The sequence below is a fragment of the Sclerotinia sclerotiorum genome, genomic scaffold, assembly GCF_000146945.2.
Source record: "Sclerotinia sclerotiorum 1980 UF-70 scaffold_4 genomic scaffold, whole genome shotgun sequence".
Taxonomy (NCBI): Eukaryota; Fungi; Ascomycota; class Leotiomycetes; order Helotiales; family Sclerotiniaceae; genus Sclerotinia; species Sclerotinia sclerotiorum.
In genome coordinates this window covers 2,072,308-2,086,337 of record NW_001820832.1, presented here as the reverse complement: position 1 = coordinate 2,086,337, position 14,030 = coordinate 2,072,308, and the positions used below count along the sequence as shown (strand labels likewise).

At 38.7% G+C, this 14,030-nt stretch overlaps 3 protein-coding genes across 3 annotated transcripts; all 3 read left to right on the top strand.

Annotated features, from left to right (window-relative positions):
- Positions 1-798: 798 nt before the first annotated feature.
- On the top strand, positions 799-3,000 carry SS1G_03881 (hypothetical protein; the record flags this gene model as incomplete). The annotated part of the gene is made up of 2 exons (XM_001595741.1): positions 799-1,821; positions 2,056-3,000. The coding sequence occupies 2 exons, from the start codon at positions 799-801 to the stop codon at positions 2,998-3,000; spliced, it is 1,968 nt and encodes a 655-aa protein (XP_001595791.1).
- A 3,626-nt stretch (positions 3,001-6,626) lies between these two features.
- Positions 6,627-7,982, top strand: SS1G_03880 (predicted protein; the record flags this gene model as incomplete). Its single annotated transcript, XM_001595740.1, has 5 exons — positions 6,627-6,649; positions 6,723-6,834; positions 6,899-6,987; positions 7,342-7,718; positions 7,816-7,982. The coding sequence occupies 5 exons, from the start codon at positions 6,627-6,629 to the stop codon at positions 7,980-7,982; spliced, it is 768 nt and encodes a 255-aa protein (XP_001595790.1).
- A 3,111-nt stretch (positions 7,983-11,093) lies between these two features.
- On the top strand, positions 11,094-11,189 carry SS1G_03879 (predicted protein; the record flags this gene model as incomplete). The annotated part of the gene is made up of 1 exon (XM_001595739.1): positions 11,094-11,189. One exon carries the CDS (start codon positions 11,094-11,096, stop codon positions 11,187-11,189), a length of 96 nt encoding a protein of 31 aa, XP_001595789.1.
- Positions 11,190-14,030: the final 2,841 nt, after the last annotated feature.

Genomic DNA, 14,030 nt, shown 5'->3' with positions numbered 1-14,030 from the left:
TAGATTTGTTTGACCTGATAATCTCATAGTCGTTCTCCATCTGTGATCAAGTTTTCAATCAATCAAGCTTCCAACTACAGCGACTGTACTTACTACTGGATTCTACTTGGCTGTTTAATGTACTGTCTTCTAATATTCGAAGTTTGGCTTTGGCTTAGACTTCATCCACTCTCTCTAACGCACGACTTGGACGAACAAAAAGAACACAATCTATTCCTAGATTTTCAAAGCCTCAGCCTGATCTGAATTATAGAAAGGTCACATTTGTATTACCATACCATCGCATTACGAAGAAGCAAAAGGAAAAATCACAGTTTCATTCAGCCTCCTCCCATTGCGACCTTGTTTCTGACTTCGAGACACAACATTTCCGAGCTTCGGAGACCCGTTTCCAGCAGAATATCAATTGCCACCACCGTCTGCAGTTATCCATTTTGTGATCCAGCACACTTGTTTGATTTGTTGGCGTGTTTGGGATAAGTACCTGGTCATAATTCGGTACTCTGCGGAAACCTGCATCTCACGAGATTAAGATTAGCTTTTGATTCCACGCGGGGTTCATCGAATTGAGTTACTGTGCCTTGCAGCAAACACCGTTTTTGACACGACGTACTTGACTTAATTTGTTTCTGACAAATGAGCGGCACACGATAGCAACTTACTTTTCTCTTCTTCACCCGATCAAATCTACGAGATAGAATAAGTGGAATATTAAATTCGTCGACCGTCACCAGCAGTGGGAGCATAAAGGGGTATACACATCACGAATAGTTATCGATGAGATATCTTCGAAGCGCCATGAGAAAATCGAAAATAAGAAAGCCTCCACCATTATACGTCCAAACGTATTCTAGGAAATCCTCACCGCGTTGTTCCTCCGTCCTTTCCGACTGCGACGCCGACGACGAAGGCTTCATGTCGTCAGGGGAATTCCTGCCATCATGCTCGAAGCCTTTAAGTCATTCAATGACCGGTCCTTATTGCCCACGGCGACCAACATTACAAGAGGTCTTATCGAATGTTGCACCACCACCATGGACGTTAAGCGCTTTCATGGCATACCTGTCACAAAATCATTGTCTGGAAACTTTAGAATTTACGATGGATGCTACGCGATATAAAAATCATTACCACACGACATATGGTAGGGATCCATATTCACCATTATCTCCCACCGATCAAGATTGCGAATATGTACGAATGTTATGGCGAAAATTGTTGGATGCATACATTACGCCAAATGGACCACGAGAAGTGAATTTACCTTCCGATGTTAGGGATCGATTATTGGATTTACCAAATGCATATGATGCACCGGACCCAAGGGAGTTGGATCAAGCCGTCAAAATCATATATGAGTTGATGGATGAATCCGTACTAGTTCCATTCTTGAACTCGATAGTTCCTCCGTCACGTGCTTCAGAATCTAGTCCTTGGGTCTCGAGTGAGTCATTTGGTGACACTGCGATGACTGAATCCTTGGACGAACGAGCCTTGTCGCCTGGTCTATCACGCGCGAGAAGAGAAAGCCCACCTCCCAGTGGGGATAAGGTTTTTCATTCCCATAATCTTCCATCACAGCGTTCATCTCAACATTCACATCTTACTGCTGCATTAGGTCGTGCAACTTCTGCTCGCTTATCAACATTTATCTCCGGATCTTCAGGAACTTCCTCTGTCGAATCCGAAAGTCTTACGGATGACACCGAATCACCGTCTTCCCTAGAGCCAATAACCCCGCCGACCACTCCTCCAACTTCAGATACTGGTTTTGTAAGCGACTCGCCTGATCCAAGTCCACGTCATTCTCGTGAAGGAAGTGTTAGTTGGAAGAAGATGGGTGCCAAACTCGGTTTCAAGAAAAGTCGATCTACCCATGGATCGACAAGCAATTCGCGCCCCGGCAGCGGCAGCGATGATCACAGTGGTAGTCAACCATGACGGGAAGAGGCCTCGTCATCACTTTCCGATGCTTTTTCTAACATTCCTTACCCGATGAATGGGCCTATGGAAAATCCCATAGATGCCTCAATCTTGACAAATGAGACATCACAGTCTCGCGTCGATGAAACGCTGAAAGCAACTGAAGGAGTATCAACACCCATGGTCGCGTATCCTGGTTCAGCAGTAGATATTTCTGGACGTCGGCCTTCACTCGTTACAGCTATGGCGTCAACACATGTTCACAACGACGAAAAGGGAGTTTCATTTGGGTCTTCTAGGTCTCACAAAATTATTAAATCTTGGGGGATTACAGAAGAGGGTAGGAATATGAGTAGAGGTGTTGGAGGGGATGATGTGGCCGCGAAATTGGGGTCATATTTAAATGAGAAGGAAAATGTTCATGCGAAAATGATGCAGGTTGCAGGCTTGCCATTTTATATCCCAGCAAAGGTGCCTGAAGAAGATGAGCCGAGGAAATCATCAGAAATGACAATTACAGATACCGAAGTTGACGTGGATTTTGATTTCGAGGAAGATAATGGCACTTGGATATCAGCACATTCATCAGCTCGCGCATCGACGACAAGTCTAGCAACGACTGATTCATCTCCGAGGACAATTATGGATGATCGATCTCACGACGATACCTTCACAACCGATACAAGCATTGCATGTTCTTCTGCCAGTAGCATCTATTCTAGCTCAGCTGCTAGCATTAGTTCCTGTACCAGTGGTACGAGCACTGATATTTATGGATGGGAAGAAGAACTTGAACGAAAGAGTGGTGAAGGTTCTCCATCCTGGGATCATCGAAGTGAACTCGGAGCGGCAATGAGACGTCTTCCAAGCGGTGGTAGAACAATAGGTCATCGTGGTGGACACACAGGAGGACTTCCACAATGTTCTTACAAACGAGCGGATGGAAAGAAGAAAAGTTTGTTGTATCGCGTGTTGAACATTTCACCACCCAAGAGATTGAACGACGATTTACCTTCGGTACCAATAATGCCTTCTTCCTATCCGATACAGAATACCGCGGTTGAAACGGCACCTTGACATTTCCATTCTTGAACAAATATTTTACAGACACATTTGGGAATTCCAAAGCACGAGGTACGAAATTGGAGAAAGAGATAAAAATATGACACGGCGTGTGGCATATGGCATACGTTTGGCGTTTTACTTGTATTAGCATGTATGGGTTTAAGAATTATTCCCATGTTCACATATTTTGGTGGCAATTATTTCATTTTTGTTCTTGTTTCATATCACATCAATGTCTGTCACGATAAGGGATGAAAGAATTTTTTGGATGGAAAAATTGCGCGCGCTTGCTCTTCTTATTTTACTTTTTTCTTTTCGTACTCACAACATGGCAAAACGGCATGGAATGGTTTGGTTGGTTGGGTTTGGTTTGGCTGGCTTGGGATTCAATGTTATGTTATGTTAACGATGGGATGGTATGGGATGGATTGGGAAGGCGTAGAATAGAATTTTTCATTGAGAGAGTTTTTTGAGCTTTTTTTCTTTCCTTCCTTTCTTTTTTTTTATGATGGGCATGATCTATGGGATTGGACTGGATGGGTTGGGATGGGATGGATGATACATGGTTGTGGCGTTTTGTTCTTTTCTTTTTCTTGAAGATCGTTTATGGGATTGGATTGGATTAAACTGGATTGTATGGATTGGAATAGGAGGAAAGGCGGTATTCTGCACAGTTTGGTTGTGTGTGTATGTATGTATGTATGTTTGTTTGTTGTATGGTAGGTAGCATTGTTTGTGGGGGGGGGAATAGTATGATTGATTGATTAATTGATTATACGATAGGTGTATAAGATAGGATAGGATAGGATAGAATGAAGAAATTTGTATACTTTTTTGATAGATTTTTATACTTTTTTTAAGTGAGGTGTAAAGTATAAGGAAGTAGAATTTATATTATAAGTTTTTCCTATAACGTGGTTTATCAGCGAGTCGCCACTTTTTCAATATCTTTTATCATTCAATTTCAAGACACGATATTTCAACGAATTATTATGGAAATACAATCAAAAGAGGCCAGAATAATCTTAGCTATTGAAGCTATTCAAAAATCAAAAAATCTTCCAGTTGGGAAGACTGCGAAAATCTACAAAGTCCCTCGAACTACATTACGAGATAGAATGGACGGTCGAATTCACAGAATGGAAACTCGAGCAAATAATCTTAATTTGATTGAAAAAGAAGAAGAGATGTTTATTCAGTATATTATCGATATAGATGAAAGTGTTAAAGTGAATGGTTCCTGCGTAGCACGTGCACAGGGCACTAGTCCTATTAGGACTAGATTGAGAAGCTCTCTGTAAGAGAGCTTCGCACTTCCGTAGAACTTAGAAGAGAGATTAACCTACTAGACCAATATTACCTCAGCTCTGCCCTATCAGCTTCCCACTATTCCCTGTGTGAGGTCATTCCTTTTAACAGAAAGAGGATTTGTATCTAAATTAAATAATGTAGAAAATATAACGAATTATATTCTCGAATCAAGAAATACGAAGAAAGTTGGAAAGCTCTAGGTTTATCGATTTGTAAAGTGTTGTATAAAATTAAAGATATGTTTTAATTATATTTATAACTTTCAAAAAGCTTTTTGTGAAGATTTTAAATTTATTGAAGAGTGGTTTGGATTTGTCACACTCAAGAATACTGGGTAAAGTATCTTGTATTAGAAAATACTAAGCTAAGGAGAAAAGAAGAAGGAAAACAAGAGTAGAGAGTTTTCCTATTGTGACCAAAAGGGTGTTTATAGACCAGCAATTGTATTTAACTTAGAATCTACAGGTGAAGAGCACCTGTAGATGGGGATAGCTACTCTATATATACACAAATGAATGGCCTAGCCGCAATGGCTAGGCAAAAAGAAGTCATATTTATTCCTCCAATGATCTTACTTTACCGATAACCATTGATACCGAGTACTTGTCCGGATCTGATCCTCAGGTCACCTAAATCGCATACTAATCTCGAGTAATCGTATCATGTGTGGACATGGTTAATGTACCTGAGGTTTCTTATATAATAAAGGTGGGAGGAAAGCAGGGATTTCCGTCACACCTATGATTAAATACAAACGGGGCATGCCACGTGACCCGGAGGTGTGAGGCGTCACAGGATTGGTATCGAATATATAGGCGAAATACAGTATTCAAGATTGCGATTTCTACAACTTCGATGAAACTGGCTTTATGATGGGTATAATATGCCCTGGAATAATTGTAACTAGTTCTGAACGAAATGGCAGAAGTAAGGCAATACAATCAGGCAATTGAGAATGGGTTATGGCAATTATATATGGTAATGAAGAGGGTGAAACTATATCTTCATTTTTGATAGTTCAAGGACAAGTTCATCTTTTCAATTGATATACCGAAACCGATTTTCCTGTGGATTAGGTTATTAAATCTATTTCTAATAGATGGACAAATAATGAGATAGGTTTAGAATAATTAAAGTATTTTGATAAATATATTAATTAACAAAGAAAGAGCAAATTGTAACGATACTGTACTAAAGGCAGCGGCTGCCTAAGGTTCGTGTTACGTCCAAAACGATTAGTATGTCACATGACCATAAAACATGTGATGGAACGGTGAGGAACGAACGTTCCTAGGAACAATCAGGAACGACGATTCCTAGTTAACCATAGGCACGAAGGACTATATAATCAAGATGGATTTCTTTTGTATAGAGCTTCGTGCTCAAGATCAATCATTTAGTATACTCTACTATTAGTTACGAATTGCATTATTGTCATTACTTTAAGTCTCTGCTTGACGTCTAGTTATAAACCACCTCGAGAGCCTAGAGCACTTCCACGTGATCTAGACGGCAAACCTCGTAACAGAATCATTTATTAATCGATATTATAGTAAATGTGGAAAGATTGATCACAATTCAAGAACTTGTTCTAATAATATAATAGACTCTAGATTATTAGATTCTTAATAGTTTAATGTTACGTAGTAACAGTCAACCTGTCCATATGAGCTTAGACCCCGTGGAAAAGCAAACCGATTCGCATACAATTTTGTATGGTAATCGGTTCGTAGAGTCTCCCCACCTTCAGCAAGCACAGACATATAGTCTGATCCAAGTCACGTGATGGACCCTGCATATTCAGGGATACGAATCGTAGGTCCATACGAATCGTAGGTCCATACGAATCGAAGGTCCACAAACTCTCAGGACCCAAGAGATCCAATGGAGGACGAAGGTCTATATAATCAGGATGGTTTCCTTTGTGTAGAGCTTCGTGCTCAAGATCAATCATTTAGTATACTCTACTATTAGTTACGAATTGCATATCATTATTGCCCTTACTTAAGTCCCTGTTTGACGCCTAGTTATAAACCACCTCAAGAGCCTAGAGCACTTCCACATGATCTAGACGGCAAACCTCGTAACAAGATATTAGATTTTTCATAATTTTATTAACTAAAATATTTAAAATTGAAATTACAATTTTCAATTTATATAGGATTTATATACCAATTTGAAAATCTTGAAAATCTTAAATAATCTTTTAACAAAAATTATTAAAAATAATCAAAAAATAAAATACTAGACTTAACTTGAGAAGTTTCATTTCGAATTCTCAGAATATTCAAAATTGTGGATGTGTTGAATGGCAGCAAAACTCCAAGATGCCTTTAAGACGGACTGGAAGGTTAAATATTGCGTAGATTTCCTTGGTCCTGTTATCATATATAAGTACCAACAGCTCTCTCAGATCAGTAAAGTCTCAAGCATGATGACAGTATACTATCGATGGAAGTCATCCAAGCATTTTGGACAATTACTGTCACCAAGAAATCAATGTATGGTTACCACGAAGTGTCCATATGGTTAGTGGTAAATATTATAAGTGAAAACGGAAAGTGACTTGTAAATAATATCGATCTATACCATCTTAAAGCAATCTGTCTTGAAATCCCAAGATGATGTTTCCTCGTCTTCGGGGAAATATTATTCCATAAAGGTAGCAGGTTCACATTGGCTCGGTTAGTAAGTTTAGTATTATTTGTCCACCATACCTAGGGAGAAAAGAGCCTCAAAAGATAGTAAGAATTCTAAAATCTTCTTCCAAAAAACAACTACTAACCATAATAGATGTTAACATTTGGGTTGCGGGTGTCATAGAGCAATCAAAGCCCTTCTGTTGACCTCCTGGGATCTTGGCAGCATATGCATATATAGTACATATGCATATAAGGAGCAAACAAAACTCAACTTTTAATTCATTCTTTCCTTTTTGGTATACTGTTTGTTTGCTTTCAATATTTTGATTTCAAAGCACTTTAATTCCGAAGGCCGAATACCTAACCTATTCCTTCATTTTTTTTCAATATATACTCGCAGCTTAACTGCTCAGCTAGAAAATCAATTCAATCTGATGCTCTTTCTAGTCTCAAGTAACCCAACACCTTCACATTCCTCCTCGGCCAAAGATGAAATACTCGGCCTGTCGCAGGTAAAACTGCAAGAGATGCTCACTAAGATTATTGAAGAGAATGATTCCATCCGCCACGAATGTGGAAAGAAGGCTTCCGTCAAACTACGCCACGTAATACCCTATCACACATCAATAGAGATCGAGCTCGACGAAAATGCTATGGAATCTCATCTTGGTCTAATCGATGTAGCTGCGAGCAAGGTTTTAATATCTCGTTTTGCGATTTGTGAATTCAACACATGTGGAAAGATGTTTGATGTATCAAGCAACAGTGGTAGGCTCTGTAGGTCGCATGTAAGATACATGTACACACGGCATCCTTTCTACTGGATGCATGCACAATACTGATCTAAATATGTATAGTTGTCATATTATTCAAGTTAACAGCTTGTTGAAAGCAGCATCAAACCAAAGAATGGTCCTTGGCATTACATTTAAGAACATGCATACCATGAAAGGTTTATGTGGTCATGCTGCGAAGCAGATCCCGATGACTGGACTGCAGAACGACGCGGAACAGATCACGTTATCCTCAAAATCTAGCTAGAAATAATCGCTGTTAGTCCTATCCTTGTGGGTAGATTATCTTCGACCTTAATAAGACAATGATTTTGTTAGAAAATATATATATGAGAAATCGTTAATCAAACAAAGCCTGAGACGTACTGATCTCGAGGATATACCTTAATAGATATGAGACTGTACACGCTAATTAGCTAAGCAAACAAACAGCTCTATCGGTGTGCTCCGAGGTCTAAGGCATAATGAGCTAAACCTATGGAAAACTTTCTTGATGGATTCTTCCTGCTTTGATGGTGTTGGAATAGTCTTGCTACTACTGCTTTTGAACTGCATCACTTCCGCCGGTTTTGGTAAATTGTGACTTCAAAATTTGTAGTATGATCAATTGATGCAGTCCGCCTTCAAAGCATTGTTTATCATCTAATCCTTTCATACTTTTCATCCCACCGAGCCGGACTCCGAAAGCTTTCTCATCTTTGATTCCATCACTGACCTTGTCAAATAAAGAACAACTAATCACTTCAAATCCATCACTAAACCCACTTCCATCCCATCTATCTCCCATCCCAAATAACCCCGACCGCACACCGACACGTTGCCCGAACTCCGACCCTCTCTCAAAGTAATCAGTAAGAAAGCCACATCTACGTAATCTCATCTCATCTAAACCAATCTCGTCGTCAACAAAGAACATTCTCCTTCCCCTGATTCCTCAAACGCACCCATCACGTTCCAATCACCTCGTCCGTATACCTCGCCTGATTACCTCATCTGACGTCTAACTTCATAAGCTTGGAAGACACACAAAGAACGAGCAGAGACTTGCTGCTTTTACATGCGCTTAAATTGTCATCAGGAACGCTCGGAAATAAAAGAACAAAGAAGTTTTAGATATTTGCTGCTTTAATGAGGAGGTTAGTGATGCAAGCTCGTAAATAGTCCAATCAAAGAGCCGGCGACGGAATAATGGATGCGGTGGTGGAAGAGCTTGGAAATTTGAATGCGGAATTGAGTGACTGAAGCTCAGGAGGCCGAGGAGTGGGTGATTACTGAGGGAGAAAGAAATCGATGCCGAGGCTACTCGATAATGAAAGGAGGGAGACAAAGGAAATTAGCACGAAGAGCACATTATGAGTACTATTTGATGTTTCGGAAGAAATTCCGACTCCGTTCAAAGAAGAGCTTACTTTTTGAACAACGAAGTGAGGAATTGGGGTGAATTGGGACAAGAAAGATGAAAACGGGCGGAAGCCAGTTTGGAGCGTATAATAGACATTGTTAGTTATACGCAGAGGAAAATGGAGTATATTCAGTGGACTGACGAGTAAAGATGGAATTTGGCAGGAAGATAAATCTAGAGCTGGTAACTAACTGCAGGCTCCATGAGCATGGTTCTAAAAGCGTAAATTGTTGTAGAATGGATGGTAGAACTGAACAAGAAGGATCTCTTCCGTGAAGAAACAACAAAGTAACAACAATCAGCAATGAAAAATTGAAAATTGAAAATAGAAAAAGGAACATTTATTCTACTACGCACGTGTGAAATAAAGAGGAACGATATTTCATGGTAAAGGCGAACATTAAGATAGAAAAGCCGTATCTAAAATTGGTTTCCTTCCGCAACGTGTGGAAAACGTGTAGAATAATAGAAGATATAATTGGAATTACGATTGAATGAAGATCGAAAATAAATGAAGATCTTGCAACCAAAGTAGAAAATAAATAAATTACTTTCAATTGAGAAAGTGGGAAGCAAGTAAACTTACTACCTAGGATAGTCCAATCCTAGTAGTGCTGTCCTAGAGAAGTTTTCACGATAACCCGTGCCACTGCGGATTTCTGAGTAGGCAATAAGGGCAGATCCTTTAGTCAAATAGTCATCTTTTTGTCCACACTCCATTGATTTCATCGTATTCAAGAGCGTAATTACATACTTGCCACAAAATTCAAATATTGCACATCTTAGAAGGCCGGGACTTCTCCAAATTCGGTAGCCATCATACGAAATTCGCTAATATACGGCTACTGTGATCTAATATGACAACGCAAAAGATGAGGTGTATAAATACAAAGCGATATAAGTATGGCAGCGGTCGTACGGTCGGCCGGTCTGGACGATGGTCGCAAAGCTTGGCAATTGTTCAGACATCTGAACCAAAATGAATTCTACTCAGTCCTGATGACCCTGTAAGTTTAGGGAAAGCAGATGTGTGTGCGTCATTTGCCCTGAAGATCTAGGAAAACAGTGTATATATGCGCGAGTCAAACGAGTTTAAAGAAGATAAGTAATGAGTCTGTCTTACACGCACGCAGATTCAAGAGAATGAGAAAGTTTTAATTCGACTTCCATAGAGCTTCTCATAATCATATTTTTCCACAACTCCGTCTTGGGGCCTATTAGCTTAATAAGAATTTTGAATACTACTCACCGCACACTAAGACAAATCATATCAAAATTGATGAATTTTCATCTTTTTGGATGCTAATTATCTTTATCAAAAATTTGGATAATTTAACAAAATTCATATCTATATAAAATGAACCAATTGAAACTTATCAAAAATTCAACAAGATACTTTATTTTGTTTTAGATTAGAAATTGTACATATTCAAATTTAAAAAAAAAATTAAAAGTTTTAAAAATTTACTTTTTTTATATAAGAAAAGTTGAAAGAATTATTATATGTGACGCCTCACACCTCCGGGTCACGTGGCATGCCCCGTTTGTATTTAATCATAGGAAAACTCTCTACTCTTGTTTTCCTTCTTCTTTTCTCCTTAGCTTAGTATTTTCTAATACAAGATACTTTACCCAGTATTCTTGAGTGTGACATTATATAAAACAAATTTAGAAAATTTATAGTTTTAAACATTTATTACTTTTAAATAAAAATTATTGAAAATAAAAAATTTCAATTTTTAGAATATTTCAATAGTTAAACATTATGTTCTAGAATTCTTACAAGAAGCCCAGCACTTCTGTAGACTTAATATTGCACATTTGGAAAGGTAGACGGCTCCCACATTCCCAATTCAACCACTAACAACGAACTAATTTGTCATCGGAATCATGAATCATGATATAAGCGCATAATAAAACATGAGGGACCCGAAAACGTAGATCTTGCACTCAAAAATGGCAAAGGTCGCATCGGATGTCTCGGATATAATCTCACCTTCGGTCTCCGAAAGGGCGATGAAGATCACAAAGTCAAAAACTAGGGGCTCATAATTAAGCGAAAAATCTGGAGCGTGGCTTGCATTGCGCTCATCTAAAAACCTAGTCCCACATTCTGTAGTCCCTAAGTGCAATGAAATGTGCAGCGCTGTCAAAAGACGTTTTGTTCGTCGGTAGTAATTCACAAAACAGATGCTTTTAGTTTCTTGCTATGTAGGATTTAGCACCCGGTCGACCAATGGGAGTAAGCCACACAGCGGTAAAAGGTTATTTTACCGGCCTCCGAGTCATTGAAATGCTAATCTATGAATACATTATTTTACGATTAAAAAGGAATCAGATCGGCCGGTGGCTTTTTGAGATATGCAACAATCAATAGATTAAGCTTTACTAGCTCACAAAAGGAGGAAGTTGTTGCATATCGCAGGTAAGATGATGGCTATAAGGGCCGAGCGTATATTTACTTTGAAACAGGGAGGTACTGTAGTGGAAGGAGTGCGATAATGAAATGCCGATGAAGGTCGGTGGCCTTTTGAGACGTGCAAAATTGAGTTGTTTATGATCATTTGAATTTTTCTGGGATGAGAAAGCAACGAGGTGGAACAATACATTGATACAGGCACCGTGGTACAATCTTGTACTTTTGTTCAACTTTTTTAGAGCAAGGATATCAATGAGATTTGTATTTGAATTAATGTTGAGGTAACTTTTCACGTGCTTCCGTGAAATATAGAAAGATAAATTGCATATTCTGACTAGCCCGTCCTTGATCCATTCATATTGACACAGCCAGGATAGACATATCCTGAGAGCTGTGGGTCCTATTAATATCGGTCTCCGCTATTCTACGGACTTGTTTCAACATTTCATAGGTAGCGTCTTCATATGTTGCACATCTCAAATGTCCACTGCGGTTCAATCTAACAACGCGACATCATTTATTAGCTAAGTCGCAGTAACTGGCGGACAGCCCTACTGAGGCTCCGATTGAATTCAAGTTCCTTATCCTCATGCTTCAGATATCAAAGACCCGTTAGAAAGTTAAAATACACTGGCTTCCCCATCACCAAAATGTCTCGAGCTGCAACAATTCTTGATAACCCCACGCTCTGAAGTACGAGAAATATGATTTTCAGCAATATTCAGATTCCGGCCCAGCAGAAAAATGACAAAAATATTTTGATTTGCCGGAAGCAGGCCTAGGATTCGGCTAGCAAAAAGGGAGGGCGGCCGCAGCCAACAAAAAGAGGTTATTTGAACGGGGGTTGTGATGATATGACGTGGAACATATTGGAAGGGCCTAGCAGTGTGTAAGAGATACATACGCGACAAGAGATGGCTGGTGACTTTCTGAGATTTGCGAAATTCTTTGCTTGAGTGGCTACAATTGCTGGAAAATCATTAACAAATTCCTGAAGCTGGTCGCGGCTGTATGACACGGGAAGCATCACATTGTATTAGAAAAAATCTACAGGAAGTATAGATGGAATCGATATCTATTGCTAAATTGGAATTGGTATGAAGACCACTTATGGAAATATAAATGCGGCAAATGATACATTTTGACGTTTATAGACCGTTAAAAGAAGGGTTTTGAAATCCAGTTTATAGTATTAGACTATAGTCATTTGTTAAGTGGTATTATTATATCAAAACTTATTTACTTTATGATCTAATAGAAATACATTCAAATTCAAAATACTAATCAAAGTTTTGAAGTTTATTTCTATTGTTTTTTAAATAATATAATCATAATAAGAAATTTATAAAATGAATTTGATTTGATTTTTATAAAGAAAATGTTACGAGGTTTGCCGTCTAGATCACGTGGAAGTGCTCTAGGCTCTCGAAGTGGTTTATAACTAGGCGTCAAGCAGGGACTTAAGTAATGACAAATAATGATATGCAATTCGTAACTAATAGTAGAGTATAATAAATGATTGATCTTGAGCACGAAGCTCTATACAAAGGAAATCCATCTTAATTATATAGACCTTCGTGCCTATAGCTAGCCAGGACCGCGCAGCGGTCCGTAACGTGACTTAAGGTCACGTTACCCTAAGTTAGTCATGTGACGCGGCGTTTGATGATAGCCGTCGTAACAGAGGGCGGGGGTTTCATCGATATAGAATAATTATAATACAATTTTCAATTTTGGTAATAATAAGTCTTTGAAAATAAAAAAAAATAAATAAATAAAAGAATAGAAAACTAGGTAAATTTATAATCAGATTTTAACTTAATTATTCAACGTTTTCCACATTAAATTTATTTATACTAAATCGAATTCTACATGTTACGTCCAAAACGATTAGTATGTCACATGACCATAAAACATGTGATGGAACGGTGAGGAACGAACGTTCCTAGGAACAACCAGGAACGCTCGTTCCCAGGAACGACGATTCCTAGTTAACCATAGGCACGAAGGACTATATAATCAAGATGGATTTCTTTTGTATAGAGCTTCGTGCTCAAGATCAATCATTTAGTATACTCTACTATTAGTTACGAATTGCATATCATTATTGTCATTACTTCAAGTCCCTGCTTGACGCCTAGTTATAAACCTACTTCGAGAGCCTAGAGCAATTCCACGTGATCTAGACGGCAAACCTCGTAACACTACAATACTTGAAGTCCAAAAATGGATACAACCACAGCGTCAAAATGATACCTCAGATATCTCTAACAACAATTCATTGTTGTTCAGGGAATAAAAAAATTACCTGTTGTGAAAACAGTCTTTTAACATTTTGAAATCCCTATTCCTTGACCCTAAACCATAGCAATCACTTTATGTCCTAACCGTCAAAAGACCTCAAAGAAATACAAAGTATTAGACCGTGAGCCATGTATGCAACATAAAAGATATCGAATGTAAAATAGAACTTG